Source organism: Chanos chanos, chromosome 6 (genome assembly GCF_902362185.1).
Source record: "Chanos chanos chromosome 6, fChaCha1.1, whole genome shotgun sequence".
Lineage (NCBI taxonomy): Eukaryota > Metazoa > Chordata > Actinopteri > Gonorynchiformes > Chanidae > Chanos > Chanos chanos.
The window spans coordinates 46217127-46237057 of record NC_044500.1 but is presented as its reverse complement, the minus strand read 5'-3'; the positions used below and the strand labels follow the sequence as shown (position 1 = coordinate 46237057).

Genomic DNA, 19931 nt, shown 5'->3' with positions numbered 1-19931 from the left:
CACGCTCTACCCAATCAGCTGTGTGAAGTGGACAGGCAATAATGAATCAAAATCAGCCCCATCACTAAAGCACCAATCAGCAAGCCCTCCAAACAAAATCACAGTCTCACCAAACAATTCAGCCAATCATCAAAGACAATCCAGCCAATTTCTAAATAACTCGCTAGACATATTGATCAACCTTAAATCGTATCATTCAGGAAAACTGAATAAACCTATCGATAAAATGCTTTAGAAAATCACCAAATTGAATCTGATGGACAGACCACACTTCTCAAACGGTCATGTTTAAAACGAAGCTTAACAAAAGAAAAGTTTGAGTGGGTCAAACAGGACGGTTTAACTTGAATCAGACCAGTCACACAGCTTCAACCCCACAGATCTGAAATCTGTACCGTAAATGAAACCGTCTTTTGCAAATCCTGCCTAGTCACTCCACAAGATGAAACAAACTGACGTGTCCTCTTTCTCTCTCCCTGAGGGTTTCTCACCCATTCATTCCCTTAGGTATGTGCTGTTCTCTTTCAACTCTTGCTAAAATTCAGTGTGTCCTTAAAAACGGATCATGCATTTGATATGGTTTAAGAAAACAGTACAACTGCCTTTTGCCTGCAAATTCCATATACTCACTTCTTCACATTAATTCCAGTCATAAATCTTATCCAGCTTTCTTGATAATGACAAAAAGAGTGCATTTTTGAGAGAGATCTTGTATATGAGTTTGTGGTCTGCTTGGTTTTTATTATTTTTTTTTTTTCTTGTTGTAAGTGATTTTACTGAGATTACTACATGTCGGCATTAGTACTAAAAACACCGCTGCATCTCGGGAGATCCTGCTGAAAGCTAACACTGATCCCAATTAACACATCTCCTAAAGCCCAGTATGGATGAAGCCTCCTGGGGAAACCAGTGAGAGGGCATCTTCAAGACTGTCTGAGTTCTAGAATGCATGAGTTTTAGAGCTTTGGAGACATTCTAGAATACAGATGGAGAAAAAATGAAAAAAATCGTTCTTGAAAGTGCAGAGTTTAGTTTAGAACGGTTTGTTCTGAACTGGGCTTTTGGTCAGATCGGTAAATCAGGCGTGTAGAAATGTCCGCGACCTTTCAGTCTTTGTTTATTGCTCCGAACAATATTTAATGAAATACGCCGATTATTTCATTAGATCTTGTTATTTTAAAATGAGACTAACGAAAGGCATGATTTATGTATTCTCTTGCAGACTACCCCAGTACATAACCTGAGAGCTCAGCATGTGTGTTTAATGTGTAATATGTATGTGTGTGTGTGTGTGTACTGCTGGAGTTGTGAGTGTTGCACATAGGGCAGAGGCTGTCTTTAATCTTAATTACTTAGTACTGAGGCTCCACATTTGTTTCACACTTATTACAAAACTGACTTTTCCTCATCAAACAGATACACTTACATGAACAAACATAAATACTGCACAAACACTCTACACACAGACAGACACACACACACACAGAGACAGGCAGACATACACACAGAGACAGGCAGACACACACACGCACACACACTGTATAATTTATGATGAAGACTTAAGTGGAGCCACAGAATTCCATTTAATTTCTCAAAAGAGTGAATGTTGTATGTTTGATGTGTGTGTGTGTGTGTCTGTCTGTCTGTGTAACTCTGTGTGGGTGTGTGTGCACATACTGTGCATTGGTATGTGTTTAGATGTCCATATTTGTCTACCTGTAAAGTTATTTTGCTTGTGAATTTGTATGTAGGTGTGCGTGCGTCTGTGTCTCTGTGTTTTCGCTGGAGAATGCTGTTTTTCTGTGCTTTTTAGCAATGGTACACCGCCACCATGAACCTGCTGGGAACTTGGCTGACTGACCGTATGGACCAGCAGCTCCATGTCTACCAGCTCAAAATCCTCATTAGGATTGTAAAGGTAAAAGGGGGGATTTCAGACAGATTGTCTGGCAACCTGCGCCACCCAGTGCTTAGGCCAATCCTCCAGTTCAGTGTGATCACTGGTGAAGATCCTTATACACAAAGCAGGAGACTAGTCAGGAGATAGTCAGAGGTATGGATGGTTCTATGGATTAGATATAGAGATGTGGATGAGATAATGGTGAGACATGAAAGGTGAGTTAGTTACGAATTGTTTCTGAGATTGTTGTGAGACAGCTTTGGGACAGTTCTTGATTAGGAACAGAACAGTTCTCTGCCCATCCTTCTACCTAACTCCATGCCTGATCCCATGATAAAAATATTACTGAACTGAACCAAAGTCAAAAACATTAAAAAAAAAGCTATTAGATAGTGATGAGATACAAATGAGACAGACGTGAGATAATCGTGAGACGGTTATTAAACAGTCATAAGAGATGAATTAGAGGTCTGAAATAACTGTGAGATAGTAGTGAGACATGGATGAGAGATTTTAGGGATAGATCTCAGAGCGCCACAAACCACCGAACCGACTTGTTATTTTGTACCAACCTGAAACAGATGGAAGCAGACACTGTAGAGATTGTATTAAATATTTGTATATATTGGGCTGATTTGTCAATCGTTGTGAGATTTGTGGTGAGGTTTGTCTTTTTTTTTTGTTTTTTTTTTCTCTTGTGTCCTGTAGAAAAAATATCGCGACTTCAGGCTGCAAGGTGTTCTCGACTCAACGCTCAACAGTAAAATGTATGACACGGTGCGGAACCGCCTCACCCTGGAGGAGGCCACTGCCTCGGTCAGGGAGGGAGGAATGCAGGGAATCTCCATGAAAGATAGTGATGAAGAAGATGAAGAAGATGATTAGAGCACTCACTGTACCAGTGCTCCCCTTCCCTGAACCCGAACCGAAACCCCGTCCTCGCCAACCTTTACCCCCTCCCCAATGCCTCCCTCCTTCCCACCACTTTGTATGTAACCTGGTTACCGATGATGCATGTTCTAACTCCGCCTACTCAGATTAGCCATTCTAGGACCCTCCCCCTGTGTCAACTGGAAACGCCAACAAAAGGAGATATAAAAAAAATAATAAAACTAGTACTTATACTGAGTAAGAGGAAAAAAAATGTAAAAAAAAAAAAAAAAAAAATTAAATGAATAAATAAAAGAAAATAAGTAAGAGGTACAAAAACAAGATTGACAATTTTAGCTGTGTCATGATGTTAAAAAAAATATATAAAGTAAATAAAATTAGCACCGATTTTTGACTTGTTTATTTTAAAGACTTGTTTCTATGTGTTCCTAAGCAATATGGAGTATCATTTGTTTGACAATGTCAAGTGAGATTATTAGGTGTGTCCCTGTCCAATGCGAAACAAATGTGACGCTTCTTTGACGTACTCTTACATACATTAATGGTACATTGTTGTGAAAATGAGTGTATGGACCTTTTTTTGTCTTGTCTGGTTTTTGTTTTCTGTTGGTTCATTTTTTTCCATTTGGGTTTTGTTTTGCTTTTTGTTGTTTGTTTTTTTTCAGTGGATGCCAACTGCTTCAAACTGAGAATGAACTCCCTGTGTTTTAAGTTATGAGCTGTAAACTGTCAATGTTTCCTCTCTGTGCACATTCTCAACATTGTTACCGTACTGACTTTGGGCGTTTTGTTTCGTTTTCGTTTTTTTCCTCTATACGTGTCAGAGATCTGTGACCCTACGTTGCGATCCAACGACAAGATGTCCTTTCACAGCCATCTTAAACGTAAAGGAATTGGTATTCTACAAATGCAATATTCTCATTGCTTCATTTTGATATCTGGTTGGATATTTCTTTTTATTTCAGTGTCAGGAAGACCACAAAATGAAGATATATTTTTTTGTTTGGTTTCAAATTATACAAAAGAAAAAGATTTTGTCTCTCTCTCTCTCTCTCTAACTCACTCTGATATTCTCTGCCTCTCTCTCTCTCTCTCTCTCTCTCTTTCTCTCTCTCTCTCTCTCTCTCTCTCTCTCTTGCTCTCTCTCTCTTCCTCTCACTCTTTTTTTTAAAAAGCTTTTTTTTTTCAGATTAAAGTTATTCTATTCTGTTTTTGTAGTTCGGTAGATTTGAGATTTGTGCCATTTTCTTTAGGTTTCTCCGTTGGTTTTTGGTTTTTGTATATATATATACACCAGGCTGTACATTGCATTCTGAGCCATCAGTGCATGCTTAGGGGCCTCCCACCCTTACCACACGCTTTTTTTCAGTTTTTTTTTTCTGTGTCAATTAGCTGGTGAATCCATTCTTGCGTTTGCCTTATCAAAGCCAACAGTTGTAATATGCAAGAGCTGAGGCCTCTCAATAAAAATAACTGTACAAATATCATCACAGTGCAGTCTGTCTCAGTTACCTTACTGCTGCGCTTTGTCAAGTGGCATGGATTGGACTCTCTTGTGTAACAAGTTTCTGTTATCTTCAATAGGTAGTCGGTCAGGTAGGCTTCCAGACACCCTCTGACAAGTGAAGTGCTCTCCATATTTGGACGTACTCACTGAAATCCCTTGGCCATTCTGTAACAGTTGGCAATCTGTGCTACGCTAGTGGTTGATCTGCAGAAAAATTATTGAAATGTTAGTAAATATTAGTTTCGATATTCAGGAAAGACATTTGGTAGTGACAGCTGGGAGGAATTGATTATGAGTGGTGAATTTTAAAAACAGGACCCTTGCTCTTAAGGTACATCAGTGTTTGGTATCAATGAAATGTGAAACTAAAAAGGTAAAAAAAAAAAAGAAAGAAAGAAAGAAAAACAGTAAGTAATTCTGAATTTTAGTTATAAGAGTGCTTTGTTCAGCTCTCCAAAATTAATAGACATTCTCCATGTATTTTTCATAATTTCTTGCCAAAGCAAGATTTTCTCGCTTTAAGACTTTTACTTTGAAACGTAATCTTCTCTGCGTCCATTTTGAACTCCAATTTCTCACTGATGTTAGCTTTAGCGCATCTCATCCTCCGTATAACTGCAGTCACACGTTAATTTGAGTATTTTGTGTCAGAACAAAAACTGAAAGCAACAATATGCCATCTGTCGTACCCGGGTCAGTGATCGTACCGAACTGGCATCGGTGCGCAGAGAGCAAAGAATTCTTCAGCAAGATCCTGCACAAGAGAAAACGCAGAAAGTTTGGTATGTTTGATTGTCACTATGGTTTCGGTGAGCGTCATTAGCAGCTGGGTTTTCACTACCTCATTTGAGCTGATCCAGAAACAATTTTATGTACATCGACGATGGCGAAGGAGAAAAAAAAAGCTGTTTCACGGCCAGTATATGGGTACACATGTTACCTGCACCTTAGGTACAGATCAGACAGATTTTAATTTTTCTGCCCTTGTAAAACTTGCTGTCCTTAAACCTAGATGCCTTTTTAATAGGGATAATTCTTCTAAAGTCATGTTCAGTATAGGCTGTAGTAAATTAAGTGTTTTGACACGCATCTTTATCTTATCCGGCTTGTTGAACAGGACTGTTGGAAGCTCCAGTGTTGCCACCTCATATGAACGTAGATATCGTTCGATACAAGATCTTTATCTCGGGAAAGAGTGGGGTTGGCAAGACCGCCCTGGCTGCCCGTCTGGCAGGACATGACATTCCTACTATGCATTATGAGACCACAGGTGAGTCTATACATCCAGTAAACGCACTCTTCATTACAGTCTGGCTGTAATGAATAAACTTTGTGCCTTCAGTGTACGTGGTATTCTGTACTCAGCGTACGTCAAATGAATCAAAATAACTTCTGATGAGTGAAAACTGAAATAATATACAAGGTTGATGGGTTTATTAAGGATCAATTTGTGATTTTTGGTAAAACTTTTGTTCTCTCTTTGGGATGCGACTGACACTTTGACACATTGAGGTGTTTTTATCCACTGCATAAACCCAAGCAGCCTTACCTAACAGGTTTGCGTTTTTGCATTTATTTCTATAACTAAACAAGACCATTGTTAAGTACAGGCATTTATGCCTTTCCTCATGTATGGGCCATGGCGAGGTGCTGTCAGCAGTCAGGAATCACTTTGATACACGTTGAGTGAGGAGATGTAGTGCTATCCCATTGCTGAAAGCTGCTCTCTGATTGGCCAGGCATAGAGACAACGGTGGTGTTCTGGCCAGTGAGGTTGAGAGAGAGTGGTCGTGTGCTTTTCTTCCGTTTCCAGCTGTGGGATTGTGGAGAAAATGCCCTACGGAGATTCGATCACATGCTGCCCGTATGGAGACCTATAACCTCTCTCATTCTCTTTCTCTCTCTTTCTCTCCATCTCTCTCTCTCTCTCTCTCTCTCTCTCTCTCTGTCTCCGTCACACACATACACATTCTGTTACTCTCACCTTGAATTAACAGAGCAAACTTAGCTCCTCTTTTCAATGGTGCTTAGCTGTTTTTTTCTCTCTGAAATCTGTGTGTGTGTGTGTGTATGTGTGTGTGTGTGTGTTTGTGTGTTTGTGTGTGTGTGTGTGTGTGTGTTTGTGTGTATGTGTGTGTCTGTGTGTGTGTGTGTGTGTGTGTGTTTGTGTGTGTGTCTGTGTTTGTGTGTGTATGTGTGTGTGTGTGTGTATGTATGTGTGTGTGTGTGTCTCTTCTTCCACAGTCTTGCAAGGAACAAGTGGATGCCATCCTCTTCCTGTTCTCCTTCACGGACCATGCCTCTTTTGAAGATTTATCCAATCAGATGGCTCGGATCACAGAGCCGACAGACAGAATTGTTAAATTAGTGGTGGGAACGAAGTATCCTTCACTCAGATGACTGGCATGTGTGTGTGTGTGTGTGTGTGTGAGAGAGAGAGAGAGAGAGAAATAAAGAGAGTTTATGCCTGATGTATTTGTATCTATATGTGAATGCATCAGCCTGATTTGTTGTGTCGTGTGATTATATGATTATACAGCTGTTTCAGAAGTGCCCAGTCTGTTTCAGTTTGTGTTAAAGTAATCTGGGGTTTGTCGGTTTGAGCCAGGTGCAGCGGTACATGCTGTGGAATGTTCAAAATTCATCTGCATCTGTGCTTCCATAAATCATTACTATCATTACACACACAGCATAGTATAGTGCCATTGTATATATACTATACATTTACTGTAGAGATGGAACTCTCTTATGGAAGAGATTTTGTGTGTGTGGCATTGAATGAATGTTTCATCCTTGACAGTGAAGGTTTGACCTGTTCATACACACAGACGTGACGGAGAGTGAGGTGAACCGGTTTCAGGAGGTGTGGGGTGTCCCCGTCTTCTGCATGGGCGGGGACGTGGCAGGAGGGCTGGGGGAGGTGGCGCCCCTCTTAAACTCCCTGGCGGAGAACCTGTGGCACCAGGACTGTACGGCTGCCGGCTCTGTCCCTCCCCCAACCCAAACCGAACCTGGGGACGCCACCACAGAGATCATGGTTTAGGCTTCAGCGAGGTCTTCGGTCTTGACGTCGGTTTTAACTGCTGGATCAGGAGGTGACACTGACTCATTTTGAGTGCTGCATGAGGAGACATCTATGACTCAGTTTGACTGTTGTGTGAGGAGGGGGAACGGGACTCATTTTGAATGCTGTATCAGGGGAGAGCGGGACTTGTTTTGACTGCTGTATGAGGGATAGACTCATTTGTACTGTTACATTGAGAGTCATTCTCTTGGATGGGTGTGTGAAGACCTGATGAATGTTCACTGTGTGTGTCTGAACTCATTTGCTTCCATGGCAGGGGTGGAGAGAATCCACGTTAGAACCTTAATGCGATGGAAACAGCTCACTTGAGAAGATGAAATCTTTCACTGAGGTACAAGTCTGGACCATTAGAAGTCTTGTTATTGTCCTCAAATATAAACACTATCTTTTTCACAGGAAACATTTGGCAGCTCTGCTCTCTGAATGACTGTGGTCACTTAAATTCACCCCCTGTATGTGTCTCTGTTCAGAATTGAACATTTTCATTTTCCTAATGCAAGTTTGACAGTGTTTCAGATAGTGCCAGAGTGCATTTAAGGCAACATATTGACTTCATACTGGTTAAAATAAATTTAGTTTTGTTTTAAAAACATATATACTGCAATAAAGTAATGTCCAAAGACATGATAGCTGGTGTTGAATTTGCATGTGAAGTCCTGGCGTTTGTGAGTTTCTGAGTCCTGGGCTTTACATGCTGCAGTTCCCTATTCTGCCACATGAGGGCAGTATAATGTAAACAGAATACTTGTACATGTATTATATATATCACATCTAATACACAGATTTATGCCTTTGACAGGGCAGTGGAAATAGTTCAGCATGGTTACTGTTTATTACTGTTCGATTGCTCCAGACAAAATTATTTGGCATCTATGTTCTTAAATGTCTATTCCAAGACTTCAGTTTTCCAAGTTTTCAACTAACTGTTACTTCAGCATGCCTGTGAATCCTGCAGTAAAAGTACAAGAGACATGAAACTCAAAACGTCCCTTTATGTATTGTATGACTTATAACAATTTGATGAGCTTGTCTGAACATTGATATTTGAAAGCAAGCTAACACAGGATGGGGTCTTATGTTGGCTGTATTTCTCATATTTCTTACAGTAACAGGCTTATCTCCAAGAAATGTCATTTCTCATAAATGATGATAAACATTTGACATTAATTCTCGCCAACAGCAGTATCGATGAAGTCTTACATCTGTAATAAAAAGTCAAGTATCGTCTCAGTCAGATTCAGTGCTTTGATCTTGAGGACGACTAAGAAGATGAATCAGTTTCCATTGAAGGCTGTTGTTCTGTTGTGTGTTTACGGGCCTTGACTGTCAGCATGCCGCCCGCCCCTAGCGATGACGTCACGGACAGCGGATCCACGTCCCCCGGCAGCTGGCACCTGTGGGAAAAATTGTTCACGACCGTGCCGTCCTTTGTCAGCTGAATTTCGTTGGATGGGATGGAGGGAGAGGGGGAGGGGGAGGGGCCAGAGATCAGGTCAACAGGAATAGAGAGATAGAGTGAGAAAAACTAGGAGGAAGACGGGAGAGAACAGCCGTGTGTTGACGTTCATCAGTTTTTCGTTCGGCTCCGCTTACCCTCTCGGCCCAGACCTGTATGAGGTTGTTAGAGGAGGAGACGATGACCTCCTCTGGTGAGAACTCACTAACGTCGACCGTGAACGTGTAAGAATCCCCCACGGAGAGAAAGTCCCCCTACAGAACAACAGAAAAACACAGACACATCTGATCATCAAACTGAGCTGGATTTCAGGGCCTGATGATTAGATAAATCATCCTGGACGGACTTCAGATGAGTCATTTAATGTATGCATAATAATCAGGAATTATATACATGTATATTTGCATATACTGATTAAATTGGTTCTCTTTTTACATGAGTCGTGTTTTCACAGTAATCTGTATTGACATTTTAGACCGCATTACTCATCAAAAATGTACAGGGTGTGTGTCTGAAGAGACAGTACCAATGCTGAATGATCTAAATTTGCATATATTCACTGTGACTTGTATAACCCTGTCCAGTCTTTCTCTATTCTTGGCTTCATGACCAATTTCTTTTCTGACCTCAATTATGCTTAAAATGAAGAAATTGTCAGTAAAGGTCTCAGACATGCAGTCTTATTCAAAGTTTATTAGAATGAATAACAAAAGGTTAAGACTGTGAATTATGAGTGTTAAGTAAGAGAAACTGTGAAGACTTCTAAATCATCGTCATGTTCTTGTTAGCATGGTCACAGGACTAAACCTCAGTACTACTGAAAATTCAGTACTGTTTTTCTTCAGTACTGAGAAGAGCTGCCCAGTTCAAACTGGAAGCCTACTTATCTTGTCACTGAACGGTTAGATTTAATTTACCTTACTTGGTCTTGGGAACACAGCTTCAGCACAAGGAGATGATGTTCACTCAGGGAAATGAGACCAGGAAAAAACAAAGACAGCCACAAAAGAGAGACTCACCTTTGTGTCAGAAGTCGTCATGTTTCACAGGTGTGTTACAGCAGCCGTTCAACAGGATCCTCCACTGAGGGGAAAAGAAAAAAGAGCTGAATAACAGCTGAATATCTGTTTGAAATGATTTAATAGGCGCTCTCACTGCCTCAGGATAGGGAAGATCTTTTAAATCATTTTCAGAGTATCTGGCCTCTCCAATGACTACATGATTGACCCAAATTCCATGTCATATTCCTTGTCCTCTCTCTCTTTCTCTCTCACCTTTTTGCAACAGAAAATGTCCTGGTATCATGTCCTTTTATAGGTATCATGTCTGGGTAACCGTGGTGTCTCTGATTATTTTGTGAGGGTGGGTGGGGCGGAGAGAGGTTGACATGGTAACTAAGTGTTATATTTAACACATGAGAGAGAAATTGAGAGACAACAAGGAGAATACCTGTAATAATGCCTGTATACATGTGGACTATAAAACCTGTGTCTGTCCATAAACGTAATTCAAAGAATCTGCGTATGTCAAACAATTACACAGACTGGCGCACAAGAGTTCGAACAATAATTATCGTAATAATCATAATCGGCTTCATCTCTCGGGAAAGTGTAACTTTGCGTATGTAATATTTAGAGACATAAATTACGGTAGAATTCTGGTCATAGCTATTTCTTTCGCATTACTAATGCGGTAACGTTGACCATAACGGAGAGAGTGATGGGCAGAGAATTTAACATAGCGACATCAAATACAAAATACGGCTGTGTAGGAGGCCCGTGACATTCCAGACCACCACAGGAGTCGTTAATTATCACATTCACACTGACCTACTCAACTTCTCCGAGAGAAACAGTTTTGGCCTGCCCCATATTCTGTAAAGGGGGAAAAAGAGGAGGTGAAACAGGAGTTACGAATAAGAGAATAAAACGTGAGCGATGGTTTGAATACTTGAATTTTGTGTAACCGCAGTTGTACTTCTATCCTCCGACCAGATGGTGGAGGTAATGTGACACTGAACCGAGCGATAATCTCTTTGATCATCCATAGAAGAAAGCGGCGTAAACAAACAGTCCGTCCTCAGAGTCACTGGAGAGCAGACGCAGCGTACACTGTAATTAGTTCCACTAATGTCCTTAAAGGTGTAATGAACGGACGTGATGACGCAGGTGAGTGACTGCTCCCACAGACTGTTCATCGTCGTTTTTCTAAATCAGTGATCACCGTGGCAAACAAATCTCAATGAGCTCGTTAAATTAACTCACCACAGTGATGTCTGTCACAAAACTGAATGTTTTTCAGTCATGTGCTAAAAACTTTCCCCAACCCCGCCTTGGGTGTTATCTTGTGTTTGTTTGTTTGTTTGTTTGTTTTGTTTGTTTGTTTGTTTTAGTTTTACTGCATAACTGCTCCGACAGATCAGACAGGGTTTTTTTTTCTCAAGTGTACTTATTACAAATCAGACTGTACGGAGAAAAAAAAAAGTTTTTTTCTTTCTTTCTTTCTTTCTTTCTTTCTTTTTTTAAAATTAGTTTTCGTTTTCTTCTGATGCATTCTTTGGATACTTGTGAGAGTATGATGATTCCTTTCAACCATGATTTTCGTGGTTGATTTTGGTCTGTAGGACCTAAGTGCTATGTATATGTAGATTAGTTTCTACAGAATTTTATAGTGCTTTATGACCACTATTATTGTCGGCATTTGGGTTGATTTTTGGACTGGTTATGTAACAAAGACCTGGCACTCCGGTTCACTGTCCAACCAACAGTCCAGTCATCATCCGGCCAATGAGCAGATTTCTCAAATTTACCTCCCAGTGGACAGTGTCACAAGAGTACAGAAAGAGTACAGGGTACAAAATGATCCCCTCTGAGTTTTTCTAAAGTCATTCCGTCCCGTCCAGGGACGCACTGATTGCTTGTGGATCTGTGTTGTCTCTTCCCTCTGGTCAAACGTAGTCAATCATTACTCACACAGCACACACGTCCCTGTGGAAATCTGTTTGGGCAGTCTCCTCTGGTTTACTCTGCCCCATAGCTTTGACTAAACTCTTGGTTCACAGATCCAGAGGTTGCCTGACCAAGTGTGCAGGTAAGTACACAGCTGTGAATTCTGTGCTGGTGGAGAAAGGCTTGACCTAGTTCAGTTTTCAAGACAACATCAAGAGATTCTTTGTGGGCAAAGGTTAAATTCAAGTATCTTATCCTTAGTTGACTTAACATTATGTGACAACATGGTTCATTTAAACTCATCAGGGGCTTTTATTTTGAAAATGATTTTACATTAGCTGGTTATTTTTTAGAGGCAAATGGTAGTGCAGTCCTCTTTTTTTAGTAATGGAAAACTTGCACACCTCTTATCTGCATATAGAGTTTTATCTTTCATTTGACCGCAGACACTTTCACATCGAGACTAAACTGTTAGGCAAAAGGGTTCAAAGTCTAATCTGTCTGGGGTGTAGTTTTGTCAAAAGCGTTACGGTATAATGAGCAGAATGGTGAATGATAGTAACTGAATATAATGTTTAAGACAGCATGCATGCATAGTGCCTCTGCCAGGTTGATTATGTATACACCAGTATTAATGAATAGTATTTACACCATCTGGTTGTGTTAAGGCATGAATAACTCCATCTACTCTTTAAATTTGTTGTAAAATTTGATAATACAGAGTTACCATATTCGCTAGGTCAGCTAGGTTTTGTGTTGGTTACAATATTCTGTTAGTGGAAGCATTATTGTAAAGAACTGGATTTTTTTTGTGTGTGTGTTTGTGTGTTCACAGGACTTTGTCTGTTTCCTTATGCTAGGTGTTAAGTTTTGGCCCTCCTCTCCACGTCGGGACTATCTGATTGGCCTATGACTCGAGTTCTCTCTCTGTCCCGCGTGCCCAGTCTGTGGCGGCCCCTGAGGGCAGGGTTTCTGAGCGTTCGAGCCATGTCATTGGAGGAGAGAGCACGAGTAATCTTCGCCGCGGCTGTAGAGGGAGTTCAGCCCGACAGCGTGGTCCGGAGGAGTCTGGAGAGACGTGGAGATGAGCTGCTGGTCTCTGGGCGTAGCTTCAGTCTCCAGAGAAACCTCCACTTGGTCGGCTTCGGCAAAGCCGTGCTTGGCATGGCGGCCGAAGCAGAGAAGATTGTGGGAGATCACCTGGTGCGAGGGGTTGTCAGTGTTCCCCATGGTATCCAGGAGACACTGAGGACCCATGGGAAGAGGTACTGACACATAGCAACAGTCAGCACAGAAACTAGAGGATCAATATTTTGATCAGCAATTTAAAAAAAAAAAAAATTCCTCTCGGTGGTCCATTTTATAAAAGATTTTCCCAGTTCGCTGGACAAGTCAAATGTCAAAGGTCAAGGCGGTCTGTTTCCTGGCTGTTCTTGTATTGGGCAGTTTGAGCCTGCAGTTATTTGGTGAATTGAGAAACCTGGCTAAATAGAAAAGCCCCATGGGTACTCTCAATGCAACCACAACAGTGTGAGATTTCATTCCATCCCTAATCAGCTATACCTGAATGTATCAGTCAGGAGTTCCACAGAGTTCTCATCAGCTGGAGCAGGCGTGTTTGTGAAAAGTTAAAGCAGAAACCCTCATAATTCACAGAGGTGGGAAGTAACAAAGCACAAACACGTCGTTTCCTGTACTTGAGTAGAATTTTCAGGTGTCTGTACTTTACTTGAGTATTTATTTTTCTGACAACTTTATACTTTTACCCCCTCCGTTTTAACACAAATATCTGTACTTTCTACTCCTTTCTGTTTTCAAAACAGGCTGGTTACTTTAGTTTTAGTGCATTTGAGGGGAATTATCAATTATTTTTATTTTGCATCATAGTGCATCATGTTCTCGTGTTGATCATAATGTTTCAAGTTCTGTTGCTGACATTGAAAACTGATTTGCACATTGGAGAGAAGTTAATGTTCAGTGTTTTCAGTATATTGTTTTTTATTTTATTTGAAGTTAGAATGGTTCAGTAGTCTTTGAATTATATTAAACTGACTTGAGGTGGAGTAAGCTTTACACAGAATCAGCAGGTAGAAATCTCCTTAAAAGGACTACTTTTTACTTTTATACTTTGAGTAAATTTCAGAGCCTGTACTTTTTCACTTTAACTTGAGTAAAGAAGTTGAATCAGTACTTCTACTTTTACCAGAGTCGTGTTTACACAAGTATCTGTACTTCTGTTTGAGTAAAGAATGTGTGTACTTTTGCCGCCTCTGATAATTCGTAATTATGCGTAAGGTTATGACCAACCTTGGCGCCTGAAATTCAAAGCCTAAAACTTAATCTCCTACTAATATTTGTACTACTAATATTTGCTCTTCTAAGCTTTGTCTCACTTTGGAGTCACAGCATTCCACTGTTATGATGTTAGTGACACAACACAGTAATTCACAGGCTTGCTGGCCATGCGCTTATCAGACAGCACTGCTCTGACTGATGAATGTATTGGTTACGTAAGTCTTTGCAGGACTGTAGTGCAGTGTACTGTGTTGTAATTTAATATAATGTAAATGTGTTCAGTCAGATGCTGCTTGGGGAAGGCAGCAGGATTGCAGTGATGGAGGGGGCCAAGCACAATCTCCCAGATTCAGACGCCCAGAGATCAGCCGAGTGCATTCGGGAGCTGGCCAGTGCCCTGACTGAGAAAGACCTACTGCTGGTGCTCATCTCAGGTATAAGACCCCTTCCTCCAGCAGAGCGACACCTGTGCTAACGGACATGTGTTCGGATATTTGGATACAGAAGTTCTTATCCATAACACTGACTTTTGAAATTTGTGCTTTTTTCTTTTTTTCTCTTTCTTTTTTTGTTCTTCATAAATAGTTTGTATCTGTAACCACAGCAGGATGGAAATGTTGAATGAGTGGAAAGTTTGTAGAATGAACATGCAGAGAAGAGTTTGCTATAAATGTGTAGCATCATAAAATGTACACCACCAGGATAAACGTGCCTGCTAAATTCACACATTGAAAAAAAATCTTATTGCATCACATATTCGTTGTTTTGTGTCAACATAAAGTCATTTCAGCTTTTCAGATATGCATGAAACAAATGCATGTTTGTGCAACCCTTTTACGGCACACGATTCTCACTATGACATCCAACCACAGGAGGTGGCTCCGCCCTCTTGCCGGCTCCAGCTCCGCCCATTTCTTTGCAGGAGAAGCAGGACGTGACCAGAAGACTGGCTGCTGCAGGGGCGACCATTCAGGAGCTGAACACGGTCAGGCGTTCCCTGTCTCTGCTGAAGGGTGGAGGCCTGGCCAGATGTGCCTACCCTGCCCAGGTACAGATGTGGCTTCCCTGTCCAGGGTCCCCTGTTTTTCGGTGAATCTCATGTTACTGCCTTGCTCTTCCGGTGGTCCTGAAGAGATGCTGCTAGTAGAAAATGATGGGAAAAGACACTGGCCCCCCCCCACCATAGAAACCTGTACTTGGTGCTTCTGGCTTGGCCGGGTGTCCGTAAAAACGCAATTCGTGGTGTTTGTGTGTAGGTAGCCAGTAAGGGGATCGGATCCCTGTTGCTGCAACGGTAACTCCCTGGTCCGGTGAAAAGATGCAGTCAGTGACTCCTCATGTTTTGGAGGGGGCAGATAGTAGTCTGCGGCCCTCCCCAGCCGGCAGGGGGGGGGGGGTTTGTACGAGCATTGGGGAAGGAGGTGTGAAGGAACTGGTCGTGACTAAATCGGGTGAAAAAGAGGAAGAACGGGGGAGGGGGGGGGGGGCATTTATGATGCAGCTCGGGCCACAGTCAGACGCCAAGAGCAGGATCACTTATTTAACTGTAAGGCAGCAATGGTCAAATCCTGTGCACTAGCTTTTTTGACCTCTTACCTCTTAATCAGAGACTAGCGGAAACAGACAAATTGGATTTATAAAGAGCTCCATAACAATTCTCACAGATTTTAACAATATCTTTTGGATCTTCTGTGATTGTACCACGGCACGGTGGCGCCGTGGGTAGCGCTGTCGCCTCACAGCAAGAAGTTCTCAGGTTCGATTCCCAGCCGAGCGGCCAGGGTCCTTTCTGTGTGGAGTTTGCATGTCCGGTTTCCTCCCACAGTCCAAAGACATGCAGGTTAGGTGAATTGGAGACACTTAATTGCCCTTAGGTATGAATGTGTGTGTGAGTATGTGTGTCTGCCCTGCAATGGACTGGCGACCTGTCCAGGTTTCCCCGCCTTTCGCCCTGAGCGCTGGGACCCTAATCAGGATAAGCGACTTAGATAGTGAGTAAGTAATGTTTACCTGGGCATGATGTGTGTAAAATCTTTAGCCAATGAGAGACCACACCGGTGCTTTGACATGAAGAGCATGCTGAGTTAGGCACGCCTGCTCTAATGATGTCTTGTTATTGGATCTGGGTCCTTGTCTCCTACTCTCTCTCTCTGTCTGTCTCAGGTGGTCGCCCTCATTCTCTCTGATGTGATTGGAGATCCTCTTGACCTGATAGCCAGTGGTCCAACAGTTCAGAGTGAAACACATCAAGAGGAAGTCTGGGCCATTCTGGACCGCTACGGGCTCTCCGCTTCCCTCCCAGCCGCTGTCAAAGAGGTGCTTCAGAAAACCACACCCTGCTCTGCCTCCCCACAACCACAAGAGGGCGCCAACCACGTTCTCAATACCATCATCGGCTCCAACGGCATCGCTCTTGAATGTGCCAGACGCAAGTCACGCGAGCTGGGGTTCCGGCCCCTGGTGATGTCACCGGGGGTGTGCGGTGATGTCCGTGCTGTGGCCCGTCTGTACGGCCTGCTGTCCCGCTTTGCCTGCGCTCCTGGAAAGGCGCCCCCTCCTGGCCTGGCAGACCAAATCCTGCAGGTGGGTCAGGACGCTGGCGTGCAGAGCTGGGACTTGTGCAGAACCATGAGGGTTCTAGAGGAGGCTAGAGAGGAGGGTTGGGGCGCCACCTGTGTTCTAGCAGGGGGAGAACCCACCGTTCAGCTCACCGGTAAGGGTCGTGGTGGTCGGAACCAGGAGCTGGCAGTCCGCGTGGGATTGGAGCTCAAGGAGGCGGGGCTTAAAGGAGCAGTGTTCCTTAGCGGCGGGACAGATGGCCAGGACGGTCCCACGGAGGCAGCGGGCGCAGTCACCAACAGCGACTTGGCAGAGGAGGCGGACCAACAGGGGCTCGATGTCGCTGGTTTCCTTGGCGACAATGACTCGTACACATTCCTTTCGCGTCTGTCCAGCGGGAGGAGGCTGCTTCTGCCTGGACTCACTGGTACCAACGTGATGGATGTGCATGTGCTGCTGCTTCCGTCCCCAGCCCAATAGAACCCGACTGGACAAACATGCCCGCAGTATGACAGACTGACTGGTTATGAGGCTAACAATCACTTTTAACCAGTATGTTCAGTAGGCGATTTGTTATTTTTTAACAGGGGGGATAGCCCATTGGTCACTAACACTACTCTATAGAGTATATAGGGGGATGGCAGGTTAACAAGCGGGATCCATTTTGGTCATTTTGTAAATGGGGGGCGGGGGGGGGGGGCATCCCCCCCCTCATCCTCCTACAGATCGCCTACTGAGCACGTTCATACTGATGTCAACATTAGTGTTCACCCTGAACTGAGAAAACTCATCTCAAGGGGTTATGAACTTTCCAGTGTTTTCAGAATGTGATGATACCATGGCAACATGTGCTGTGCTCTTCAGTCTGCAAGGATGGACATAATTTGCAAAGGAGCCAATCAGTAACACCAAAGTGGGTACATGTGATGTAATGGGTAAATGTTTAACATTTCTTAAAAATATAATAATAATAATAATTACAATAATAATAATTAAAAATTTTCCCATTGTAAAAATTTTTTTTAGAAACTTCTGACACAGCTCAGTGTTCCTTTCGAAGTTTCATTTTTCATCTACTAAAGACAACACTTATCAGACTGGTTGGGCTGTACAGATCTTTATTTTCACAGCAAACTGTAAACACACACCCACACACACACCCCTCTTACAATACTTCTTAATCCAGTTCACTCATCTACTAGACTGGGTCACTGTCACCCTCACTGTCTTTTCCTCCAAAAAGAGAACGAGCCAGTAGAGTCAAATGTAGGAGATGACAGCGACATCATACAGGAGCCGGTAGAACTCTAGACCAGTTCTGTTACAACGAACACTTAGTTCGTCAATCCTACAACTCCCTGGCCTTCACTTATTATTATGCTCCTAGGAAATACAGTCACAAGCACAATCATTGTTATTTGATCTTTAAGCGGAAACGGGTCCGTGGAGATTCTGGCCCAGAGGCACCAGGCTGTCCATTCTGATCATGCCATGAGAAGGCAGATGGTATAATGGGTTTATCTGCATTTACCTGTATGCAGGCCACTGCTATCCTATAATTCAGATGCACACATCACTTTCCAGATTATCACGTCAAATGTTTTTAATAACTGATCCCATTTTATACTACATAACATTTCTGCTGAGGAGAGCAAATGCCAGGACATGTTCTTTTTTTTTTTTTTGATGTCACCTCCAGCATATTGCTTCAGCAGAATGGATGGTTTTATAATTAAACAGAACAGAACAAAGAGCAAACGGTTCATGGCCTTGACCGGAATACACCCAGAGTTTTATGTGACCACACACCATCTTCTTATGGGCTCTGTACATGAACAGCTTGTTGGGAATCAAGATGAAAATGCTCCGGTTTTCGGGTGTAACGTAATCATTTGTCCTGTGTCGAATTCTGATCTTAACGGGCTTTGTGCAACGTCCTTGTCTCGCGTTAGTCACGGTGAATCTTCAGGGCATCCCCCGACGCACTATCCCTGGCACAAAAAAAGAACCCACCATGGAGAGACAATTGTTAAATGATACGTACAAAAAATCATCTTGCACAGACTGTTAATATGGACAGGTTATGTCAATGGTTAAATACACAGAACTCCACGAACCACGTCACCGGTTTACACGCAACTAATTTACCCTTCACGTGTGGTTCAAGCATCTTCCCAGTGTGTCACAAACCACCGACAGGTCCACGTCTGACGTGTGTGTTATAGTGTTTAACTGCATTTATAAAATTAGTTTGCTATGAACGGTGTTTATTTGAAATAACCTGTAGGCCACCTGCAAACACCTACCAGCCATGATGAGGTGCCGTGTCCGGAGTACCACCGTTTTGTCCACCGGTGCCTTGAAAAAGGTGAAGAATTGTTTGATTTGGAAGGATTTAGGGAAAATGTTGCAATGTCGTGATACAGATTCAAGCGCTGTTGCAGTATTGCAGGCATATGGCTTGACGGAAGGCATGTAAGAGCGCACATCAGGGATGTCTAGCTAATTAATTAATTGTGAATTCACAATGATAATAAGTTCGTTTTGGAAAATTATGGAATGTGCCTTCTAAAAAGAGTAAACTATACAAGTTTGCTATTATTAAACCGCGTTGAGATATGTATTCTTAAACCAACTATGCTTACCACAACACATTTACTATCTTGACTTTGACATGTGAGCTACGCTAGCCAGCGTTACAACATTAGCATTAGCATGGCTACTTGTCTTGCTTACCTTGTCTGTAGTACATATCGTTGACTGTGCTGCCGTACACTTTCCAGGCAAAGTGAATAGCAATAAGACTAAATACGAGCCAGCTAAATAATATTTTAAAAACCGTTACTCTCATATCGTTGGCTAGCCAGTCGTCCACAAACTCTGACAAGAATGACACTAAACTGTCAACGACACGGGACACAAATTCGAAATCCCAAGCTTCCTCCATGTTAGTTTTTTTGTAACGACAGTTATGTGTCTTGTTAGTAAACTTAGTTTTCACTCGCCATGATCCTGACAACGGATGGTCTAGCAAAATCAAGACATGTTGATGCCCGCCGTAAAACACACTAAATGATTGTACGGTTAACGTAAACACAACCACAGTCAATAATACGCATGGTTCAGATGGCCAACTCGCAGCAGATGGCCAACTGAACCGAACGCGCGTCAAGGTTTGACCATATAAGGTAATAATGAGAGGTAGTGCGGAATCCTTTACCCTTTCATTTTTCTCTAAAATGAAAAACTGTTGTTTTATTGGAGTTGCCGTATCATAAGGTTCAACCTTG

The 19931-nt window shown here is 42.5% G+C and overlaps 4 protein-coding genes across 13 annotated transcripts in view; 3 read left to right on the top strand and 1 right to left on the bottom strand.

Annotated features, from left to right (window-relative positions):
* Positions 1–2785, top strand: part of cadpsb (Ca2+-dependent activator protein for secretion b) — an 82240-nt gene extending 79455 nt beyond the window's left edge. For all 8 annotated transcript variants that reach the window (XM_030776319.1, XM_030776316.1, XM_030776314.1 and 5 more), the window contains 2 exons: positions 1814–1918; positions 2609–2785. In XM_030776319.1, coding sequence (XP_030632179.1) covers positions 1814–1918; positions 2609–2785 — 282 coding nt within the window. The remainder of the gene's footprint in view (positions 1–1813; positions 1919–2608) is intronic.
* Positions 2786–4971: 2186 nt separating this feature from the next.
* Positions 4972–7341, top strand: cplane2 (ciliogenesis and planar polarity effector 2). Its single transcript, XM_030778426.1, has 5 exons — positions 4972–5080; positions 5416–5568; positions 6038–6162; positions 6543–6679; positions 7104–7341. Exons 1-5 carry the CDS (start codon positions 4972–4974, stop codon positions 7339–7341), a joined length of 762 nt encoding a protein of 253 aa, XP_030634286.1.
* Positions 7342–10925: 3584 nt separating this feature from the next.
* glyctk (glycerate kinase) lies at positions 10926–17734 on the top strand. Of its 3 annotated transcripts, none has more exons than XM_030778714.1 (5): positions 10926–11007; positions 12648–13052; positions 14365–14516; positions 14955–15130; positions 16246–17734. In XM_030778714.1, exons 2-5 carry the CDS (start codon positions 12697–12699, stop codon positions 17119–17121), a joined length of 1560 nt encoding a protein of 519 aa, XP_030634574.1. In that variant the 5' UTR covers positions 10926–11007; positions 12648–12696; the 3' UTR covers positions 17122–17734. The 3 variants fall into 3 exon arrangements, with proteins under 3 accessions (XP_030634574.1, XP_030634575.1, XP_030634576.1); XM_030778715.1 differs by lacking the exon at positions 10926–11007 and adding an exon at positions 11724–11929; XM_030778716.1 differs by lacking the exon at positions 10926–11007 and having other exon boundaries at positions 12623–13052.
* A 44-nt stretch (positions 17735–17778) lies between these two features.
* On the bottom strand, positions 17779–19691 carry tcta (T cell leukemia translocation altered). The gene is made up of 3 exons (XM_030778717.1): positions 19378–19691; positions 18948–18999; positions 17779–18632 (listed from the first exon to the last, which is right to left on the bottom strand). Exons 1-3 carry the CDS (start codon positions 19586–19588, stop codon positions 18590–18592), a joined length of 306 nt encoding a protein of 101 aa, XP_030634577.1. The 5' UTR covers positions 19589–19691; the 3' UTR covers positions 17779–18589.
* Positions 19692–19931: the final 240 nt, after the last annotated feature.

What these genes read in the sequence shown, in the direction of transcription:
- cplane2 (XM_030778426.1), top strand. Translation starts at nt 4,972, where the DNA reads ATGCCATCTGTCGTACCCGGGTCAGTGATCGTACCGAACTGGCATCGG. An exon ending in TATGCATTATGAGACCACAG is followed by an intron (nt 5,569 to 6,037) that starts GTGAGTCTATAC and finishes CTGATTGGCCAG; the next exon opens with GCATAGAGACAACGGTGGTG. An exon ending in AAATTAGTGGTGGGAACGAA is followed by an intron (nt 6,680 to 7,103) that starts GTATCCTTCACT and finishes TTGACAGTGAAG; the next exon opens with GTTTGACCTGTTCATACACA.
- glyctk (XM_030778714.1), top strand. Translation starts at nt 12,697, where the DNA reads ATGACTCGAGTTCTCTCTCTGTCCCGCGTGCCCAGTCTGTGGCGGCCC. An exon ending in CTGAGGACCCATGGGAAGAG is followed by an intron (nt 13,053 to 14,364) that starts GTACTGACACAT and finishes AAATGTGTTCAG; the next exon opens with TCAGATGCTGCTTGGGGAAG. An exon ending in ACTGCTGGTGCTCATCTCAG is followed by an intron (nt 14,517 to 14,954) that starts GTATAAGACCCC and finishes ATCCAACCACAG; the next exon opens with GAGGTGGCTCCGCCCTCTTG.
- tcta (XM_030778717.1), bottom strand. Translation starts at nt 19,588, where the DNA reads ATGGAGGAAGCTTGGGATTTCGAATTTGTGTCCCGTGTCGTTGACAGT. An exon ending in CGATATGTACTACAGACAAG is followed by an intron (nt 19,000 to 19,377) that starts GTAAGCAAGACA and finishes ACCTTTTTCAAG; the next exon opens with GCACCGGTGGACAAAACGGT. An exon ending in ACGGCACCTCATCATGGCTG is followed by an intron (nt 18,633 to 18,947) that starts GTAGGTGTTTGC and finishes TTTTTGTGCCAG; the next exon opens with GGATAGTGCGTCGGGGGATG.